The sequence below is a fragment of the Phytophthora parasitica genome (assembly GCF_000247585.1).
Source record: "Phytophthora parasitica INRA-310 unplaced genomic scaffold supercont2.66, whole genome shotgun sequence".
Classification (NCBI taxonomy): domain Eukaryota; phylum Oomycota; class Peronosporomycetes; order Peronosporales; family Peronosporaceae; genus Phytophthora; species Phytophthora nicotianae.
Window position 1 is genome coordinate 159,661 of NW_008649052.1, and position 8,252 is coordinate 167,912.

Consider the following 8,252-nt stretch of genomic DNA (forward strand, 5'->3'; position numbering starts at 1 on the left):
CTATCTCGTCGTGTCCTTCTGTAGCAGCAATAATCAATGGACTGCTCAGGTCCCGATCTACGAGATCAATGCAAGCACCATGGTGAAGAAGAAGTCGGACGACGGTGATGTCCCCGAATCCACAAGCCTGGTGAAGAGCACTGAATCCATCAAGGGGCTGTTTGTTAACATCTGCTCCTTTTGCTAAAAGAGCTTCCACAACTTTGACGTGGCCCTGCCAACAGGCACTCATTAGTGGAGTCCACTCGTTCTTGTCTGTGACGTTAATGTCATTGTTTGGGTTGCTCAAAAGCGCCTCAACTGTCTTCACATCTCCCCGTTCACACGCAATTCGAAGTGCAGTGTCACCATTGCGACGCTTGTAGTCGATCCCAACATTCACTTTAGATTCTTCAGGAATATCTGAAGAAAATTTGATTGATGAAAACCCCGAAACGGTGTCGAAGAAGCTCAGCTTCTTGTCAGCTGGGAGGATCTCGTAGATGAGCTGCACCATTTCGCTATATCCGCTGAAATACGCGACCGTCAGTGGCGGCCAGTTCTGAAAATCTCCCGCTAAATTGATATTCGCTCCATTATCCAAGAGAATCCGAACGACATCCAAGCGTTTGTACCAAATCGCAGTGACTAACGCCGTACCTCCACTAGGTAAACGCGCATCCATATTAGCCCCTCTATTCACGAGAAACTGGACAATATCCGAGTATCCCAACTGTGCGGCCGTGATCAATGGCGTATATCCTTCATTATCAGCCAGTTCAATAGAAGCTCCACGATTCACTAGAGCCACTACAATATCCATCTCTCCATACTCGCACGCGATATTTAACGCTGTGGCCCCTGTGGGTAGCTGTATATCAATAAACTTCTCAATTGAATTTGTCTTCAGCAATGCCTTCACCACCTTTACTTGGCCTTGTTCACTCGCTTTCATCAATGGTGTCCAGCCTGAATTATCCGCCAAACTAGTGGACGCTCCATGGTGTAAAAGAAACTTCACGATGTCTGCATGGCCATATAGTGCGGCCGTATAAAGGGGGCTGTCGCCATCGTCGTCTATGTCGTTAACGGAGGCACCTCTCTCTATAAGGATCTTTACAGCATCAAAACTGCCATATTCGCACGCAATGTGCAGACTGCTGAACCCATTTGGAAGCTTCAGATCGATACTTGCTCCGTTCTCCAGTAACACCGCTATAACTCCAGTGTAGTCATTCTTACAAGCAAACATCAATGCAGTCCAGTCTTCGTCCTCCCGTAGATCCAGTGACGCTCCCTGTTCGGCTAGAAATCTCACCACTTCTTCATGGCCACACTCGGCAGCGATCAAGAGTGGCGAAGCCTCACCTGAGTTAGTTAAATCAACGTCCGCGCCTCGCTCGACTAGGAGACGAACAACGTCAATGGAGCCATGTTCACACGCGACGCTAAGTGCAGTATTTCTGCCCCTGGCTTGTTTGTCGATGTTAGAATCGTTCTTCAGTAATATTTCCACTACGTCTTTGTGGTTCTTTTCTGCAGCACTTTGAAGCGCAGTCCAGCCAGTGAAGTTTACCAAATCCACAAAAGCGCCGTGCTTTAAAAGGAAATCTACCAGATCAGTGTAGCCATTCTCCGCTGCTGTGATAAGTGGGCTGTCTCCACCACAATTAACTGTAGCCATTACCGCTCCGCGATTCAGAAGCAACTCTACGACGTGAAGGTGTCCATTTTCACAAGCAAGATGGAGAGCGGTCCACCCGTAGGCGTTTGACTGGTTAATGGATGCAGTATTATCCAGCAGCGACGCAACAATGTCAGTGTAGCCCTTTGAACAAGCTTTCATCAGAGCTGTCCACCCGCTATTGTTACTCAAATCGATACTCGCACTGTTTTCCAACAACAGTTTCACAACATCCAGATGTCCTTTGACGGCTGCAACCATAAGAGGACTATCACCTTCTTCATCGACCAAATCTACCGATGCTCCATGCTTGAGAAGCGATAGAACTGTACGAACGTTCCCGTTATGACATGCTAGAATCAACGCCGTGACTCCGTTTGATCCATGTTTGTCGACTTCTGCTCCGTTCTCTAACACCAGTTCAACAATATCGGGATGCCCCTCTTCCGTAGCACGCATAAGAGCTACGTAAAAATAAAGAGCTCTCCACCCATCATCGTAGACCAAGTCGATGAATGCACCCATTTTTTCCAGCAGCTTTTCGACATTTTGCGTACGTCCTTGTTCCGCCGCGCAGACCAATGCAGCGTAGTCATTTCCATCGTTGGAGTCGATCTCAGCCCCACCCGGTGCCAAACCCTGGACAGAACCCACATCGTCGTTCATACACGCAACTTGTAGCGCATTTCCAGAAATGCCATCGTTGTCGAACTTCTCGACGGTGTCGATGTGGCTTTCGTCGATTCCCTTTTCTTCCTCTGGTTCTTCGCACACAACCAGTTCGTCCACTGGCGTGTACGTGTCCCCAGCCATCTTGTGAATGTTAGCCTGCCAGCGCCGTTGCTTTTTGCAGAATGACTACTGAGCACGAACTGGCCGCGGAAATTGAACCCAAAGTGACAGTGTTTGCGGCAGATGAGTGCCACTGCTGCATTGGCCATAGACGCAGCGAACTGATTTCTGAGAACAGTGCCTTTGCCATGGAAACCTTGCCTGAATTCCAGGCTTCAAGCTGGTGTAGCGCGTTTCCACGTCCGTGAGCGAAAATTGCGAATGTAGTGTGAAAGGAAAAGTGTACATGTCGGATGCCAATGTAGTATACTAATGTATACAAAACAGATAATTATATGTAGGAGGATGCGTTAGATTAGAACTACAGTTGCTGGGATTTTATTTTGATTGAAAGCAAAAGAAATTTAACGCTGCAACGTCCCTTTGTGATGCTGCGTGAACGAGCGTAGTTAACACGCCAACATTTTTTTTTCTTTACACACGCAGGCGCTTTGGCGTGGTTGTGAGTGGAATGCACTCTTTGTACACCTGCCACGAGTACGAGTTTTTGAGGAAGCGGACACCCAACCAGTACCAGCGTAGCACGCAGCCACCCTTCTTCTCGCACGATGAGTAGTCGATGGTGTAGTCCTTCCCAGGGATCGATTCGTGGCAATTGCCACCCTCCAACACACGAACATCATCCAGCCACACCTCGCATGGTCCGTCATGAGTGTAACCGGTTGAACGCATGGCACCACCCGCTGGAATGGGCTGCGGAGTACCCTTGGGGTCCGTCCATCCACAGAAGTAATCGGCACCTTCGGTAACCGTGTACTTGGCTCTGTCCATGAAGTCACGGAGAGTCTTGTATCCGTTGTCGCGACGCCAAGCGTTAAAGTCCTCTTGAGTTTGGAAACCTTGACCTTCGAGAAAAGCGAGTGGGTTATACTTGATATCCTTGTTGTCCGTCGTCCATTGCGGCTCCGGTTGCAGCACGATTTGGTGGGCGTCGGTTGACAGAACAGCACACGACAGAGTTGCAGCCACTGCAAGTGTTGATACTAGCGAAGGGGTCATTGGAGAGTTGTTTGGTTGGTTGGTAGGCGGTAAAAAGCGAAGTGATATGAAACTAGACTGCTACCATGTCAGGCAGGTGGGTTCTCTCGTCTAGCTCGATACACCTTTGCGTCTCCTCACGATCCCGGGATTAGAGACTTTCACCTTGTTGAAAAGCGAAGTTATCTTTTTTATATTACCATTAGCAGCGGGAGCACAAAACTTTAAAAAGTCGAGATACTTTGAACATTTATCTATGCCAGTAATTAGTTGAAGAGTACGCTTTCGCTTCTTGTACATGTACCAATCCCGTTCGCATTATTTAACGTGCACATTAACATATTCAATAGTTATTTCTTTTCTTACCTAGCAGTATCAACGAGCCATAATAGGAGCAGCAAAATTACATCAAATACCTACCAAATGAGTAATTGGTCAGAGCTATAGTATTTCTCTCGAAGTATGAACCAAAGGAGCAATAGAAGGAGGACTCTACTAGTGGATTGGGCAGTGGTTCGAGGAAATTGCTGTGGCATTCCTCTGACCCACGTAAATTTTTTGTGAATTACTAAGTAACCCGTGATTGCATTGAATATCCCAAATGGGGTTTATATCGCTGAAAGTACGCTGCGAGATGCAATAGTCGGCACCTTGTGCAGGTTGCCAATTGACAAATAAAAAAACAGAAGCGAAGATTTTAAAATTTCGCAGCATGTCTTCAACACCATGAACATGCCATCGTGCTAGTTGAACGTAAAAGTAATGTGGTTACCATGATACCATCCGGAATCACGACACCCTAGCGTGTCTTCACTGAAGGTCCTTCAGTCATGCACAAAAAGTTGTGCCATCGGCATGGTATCACTCATGAAATTTTGGTAAGACAGTGCAGAGGTTCTCATTTGAGATGAGAAAGTTCTCTACGGTGTAAGCTTGGATAGAACCCGTATTTTTAGGTTTTATTAATGTTGTGTCGCACAACTTGTGTCAAATTGATAATCACCTACTACCTAGTGCACTAGAGAGAACATATAAAGAAGGCTTAAGTTTGTCGTCGCCGGCCAAATGTATGCGAGCCACCACTTCGAGCTTTTAGCCCCTCTACCTTAGAAAAGAGCTAGTAAAAAAAAGTAAGTTATCGGTAGTCGTAGCAAGATACTCACAATACAACCCAAACTCTTGCACTACACAGCATTATATTGCAACACGACACTTTCCAATGATAAATAGCTCTTCGTTCGAGCATTTCAACTTGCACTTCGTCTGGCCTCATATCTAACATTAAAAATCGAGCGGGATCATATCTTGACCGTCGGCCGCTCGCGTGAAAATGGATTCGCGTCTGGAGTCCGAGAACACGACAAAATTCGCAGGTCCTTGGCCTGACTGAGGCAACGGGATCATGTCGTTGCGGCCCGACGCTGGACTGTCCTCTGGAACCGAGGGAGGCAGTCGATGCATCGGCTTCGGGACGGAACCTCGTCGAGCTGACGAAGTCATATAAATCTTGTTGCTAGGTGTGGCCTGGTCTTGCTGTGCTGAGTTGGTTGATGTGGCCGCCACGGCTGCTACGATCGCAGCCGATGTAGCCGAAGGTTGGCTGTTCATCTTTGAGAAATGGAAGCCGTTGCTGTCCGGTGCTTCCGACTTAGTAAGTCCAGCTGTGGGTCTGATACTGGAGCTAGCGAAATTGTTAGGCTTCGTGCTGAGATCCTTGGCTGAAGACGAAGCAGATAACGGAGCCGTCGCGGCAGGATTCCACCCCATAGCAGCAGTAGTTTGACTGCGATGACGAAGCACATCAGCAGGCCGAAGCGTGTCTGGCTGAGGCACTGAGAGATCGTCGCGTGAGCTGGTTGTATTGCTGCGGTATCGAGACTCAGCATTGCTGCCAGGCCATGGAGTGGATACGGTTCTTCCGTTGAACGCACCATCTTCGTTGTTTTCCTTCTTAACAGCAGTCTCCTCCTCTCTGTCGGGTTCTTCGATGACCTGTTTGGTCATCTCGTACGTCTTGCTGCTCGGCAATGGGGGTCGCTGAATTGGAGCAGGCTCATAGTCATCTGACGGTCTGGCTTTCATCGACAGACCAGCAAGAGCCAAGATATCTGGGTCACGAGAGAGATCACAGGCTGAAAATCCGTCCGACATGGCCGAGAAGTTGGTGCCTCGTGAATACTGCGACGCATTGTCGTTGGTGTAGCGATCGTTTGATGAACGTGAGAACGAGCTACTGGCAGTGGACATGGATACCATACTGTGCTTGTCCTTAAGACGCTGTGGCAGCTCCGGATCCGACACATTACGCATTCGACGGAGTTGATCCGGATCCGACACAGTTCGGAACCGTGGCGGGGCCGGTTCGTCCACGGCCGGGAAAGTATCTTGCAGTTCATCGGACGTGACTGGGAATTCGTCCACCGGTTCATCCAGTCCCAGACTACTGGCAGTGAACGGTCCATTCTCCTCCACCAGCGCACCCGGACCACCTTCCGAAGGAATATACGTCGCGATCGAGCCTAGACGACGTTCATAGTTGACCTCATCCGAACTGTCATACGAAACAACTTCCTCGTCGTCGTTACTGGCACTCAGTCCAGTTCTCGAGCGTGCCAACAGCGGGTTCTCGCCACTGTAATTGTTCGGATTATCACCACTAAAGTTGCTTCCCGAATCCGAATTCCGTCGCATCCTCACAACAGCCGAGGCTGTCAGACCGTGACGGAGATCTGCGATACAAGCACTGCAGCCTCTAGCCTCTCGGAAGTTACGAGTGTTACTGCTGCGTGTACCTCCCATCCCATCCCCTGACGTCTTGGTCCAGATATCTCCAGTCTGGCTGAAGTCGACGTTCGGCTCACCACGTTGAGATGACGCTAGACTGTTAGCAGCCAACGTGTTGCCACTACCGTCTGTGACCTCATATCCGGACATGTTGACCATACTGGAGCACGTTCCGCACACTGCCTCACCACAGAACCGACAGTGATGACACCGACGGAAGGTGCGGAACATCTTGAGACACATGAAACAGTGATCACTCTGCTTCCACGTGAGCTTACTCAGACAATGCAGAGTAACCTCTGGTCTCAAAACCTGTGCCAGGTTGCCTACACAACTCGCTAGTGTCTGTAGCCATCGCTGGTACTTTCTAGCATACTTAAGTGTCGATTTGGTAGGTAATAGTGATAACAGAAGAGAAAGCCTCAGCACATTCGGCTCCGACGTCTCCTCCACCACGAATCCCGAATTCCGGAAGTGCAGTCGGTCTGTACATTCGGGAATAGGCAGCTCCGGTACATCCTGGAAGTTGACGCTGCTCAATACGTGGACGCCAACCAGTCTGCTCTGTGGCTGGAAGTTGGACGTGTTGGATCTCGCACGTGCTGTTCCACGTCCAACACGTTCCAACACGCCCGACTCGTGTCGAGAAAACGCGTCCTGGTAGCAAACAAGAGTGAAATCTCGGTGGTTGTCCACAGTTCCGAGCTTAGCCTGTGCCTTGAGCGTCAACCAGTTGACCGAATACGCGTCATCCTCTGAGAAGCTGCGTCTAGACCCATCCACGCCAGCATCCGGGTCTTCAGCGAATGGCGGTGGCGTTGTACACGTCAACTTGTCCAATGTGACGCCGCTCTGAAAATACTGTTGGAAAACCTGGCGCATGACGAGTCGGAACTCGTCGGTTGTAGACGAATGCAACAAATCCAGCATTGCGGCCACCTCTGTGTGTACTGTGGTGACTGCTCGGACGAGATAGTAGTCGGACGAGTGGCCTGCTCCACGTCCGAATTTCCTGGCTGTAGTGACGTTCTGCGGCAGGTTGCGGCCTGCCATTTCGTAGAGCATCGCTCCATTGCGCTCGTTAGCGAACCGCCATCCCTGTGTGGTGGTGGCCAAGATGGCCAAGTCCGAGGCCGCCTCGTGCATCCGTTCCAGCATCAAGGTGGACGGCGCATGGCCCGTGGTCTTGTTGGCGGCCGTGCGGCTCATGTTGAGCGGGTTGCGGCTCGACTTTTGGAATGCGTCAGGCCGCGTCGGTGGGCGACTTGCTGACGGCCTGGCGCTTAACATTTGGACGGGCGGACGTTCGCTCGTCTCGTTCCCTTTTTGCACGTTCCCGCTCCTCTGAAGTTGCGGCTATCGAATCGCCAGAGTGAGTTCGGACGTGGTCGAAGCAGAGCTCTGGTCTCAATCCTGGCGTTGGCGGTGTGAGATTTTCCTCCGAGACCGAAGCGCACAATAGGTTGCGCCTCGAAGAATCGCTGAATGACTCAGATCTGCCACGGACGTTGGTATCAACACCAGCTGAAGAAGAGGAGAGCTCAGCGGCCGGACGACGTGGCCAATGGCGCTGCATGGATGGAGGCGGAGGATAGGTAGCAGATGGCCGTGATAGAGTATTGCCAGCAGCTCTGCGATCTTGATATTTGTATGGCTATCGGAGACCGGTAGCCTCCAAATACTGCGAGAACGAATGTGTACCGAGTGTTACAGCGGAAGCTCATTGAATAAGGAGTTTTACGACCTTCATAAACGGATGTGTACCGGTATTTTATCTGACTTGTTCAAAGGGTCGGATCAAATTCCTTGAACCGAAAACGGCAATCGAACGACTCATCTTTAGCGGGGATTCTACGATTTCACAACAGTATTCAGAACCAGGCCCGGTGGCTCTTTCCAACGCATGCGTGCAGACAGGAAGCAGTCGCGCCGTAATAAACTGGAGCTGTACAGTAACAAGCTGGAGCCGTAAAGC

At 50.1% G+C, this 8,252-nt stretch overlaps 3 protein-coding genes across 3 annotated transcripts in view; all 3 read right to left on the reverse strand.

Moving 5' to 3' along the window:
- PPTG_24068 (hypothetical protein) overlaps positions 1–2,476 on the reverse strand; it is a gene marked incomplete at its 5' end in the record, with an annotated part of 4,625 nt that extends 2,149 nt beyond the window's left edge. Inside the window, one exon of the mRNA XM_008915007.1 lies at positions 79–2,476. Within this exon, the coding sequence (XP_008913255.1) occupies positions 79–2,476 (2,398 nt within the window). The remainder of the gene's footprint in view (positions 1–78) is intronic.
- Positions 2,477–2,929: 453 nt separating this feature from the next.
- Positions 2,930–3,514, reverse strand: PPTG_17366 (hypothetical protein; the record flags this gene model as incomplete). Its single annotated transcript, XM_008915008.1, has 1 exon — positions 2,930–3,514. One exon carries the CDS (start codon positions 3,512–3,514, stop codon positions 2,930–2,932), a length of 585 nt encoding a protein of 194 aa, XP_008913256.1.
- Positions 3,515–4,662: 1,148 nt separating this feature from the next.
- PPTG_17367 (hypothetical protein) lies at positions 4,663–7,895 on the reverse strand. Its single transcript, XM_008915009.1, has one exon. It carries the CDS (start codon positions 7,565–7,567, stop codon positions 4,775–4,777), a length of 2,793 nt encoding a protein of 930 aa, XP_008913257.1. The 5' UTR covers positions 7,568–7,895; the 3' UTR covers positions 4,663–4,774.
- Between the last annotated feature and the right edge of the window lie 357 nt (positions 7,896–8,252).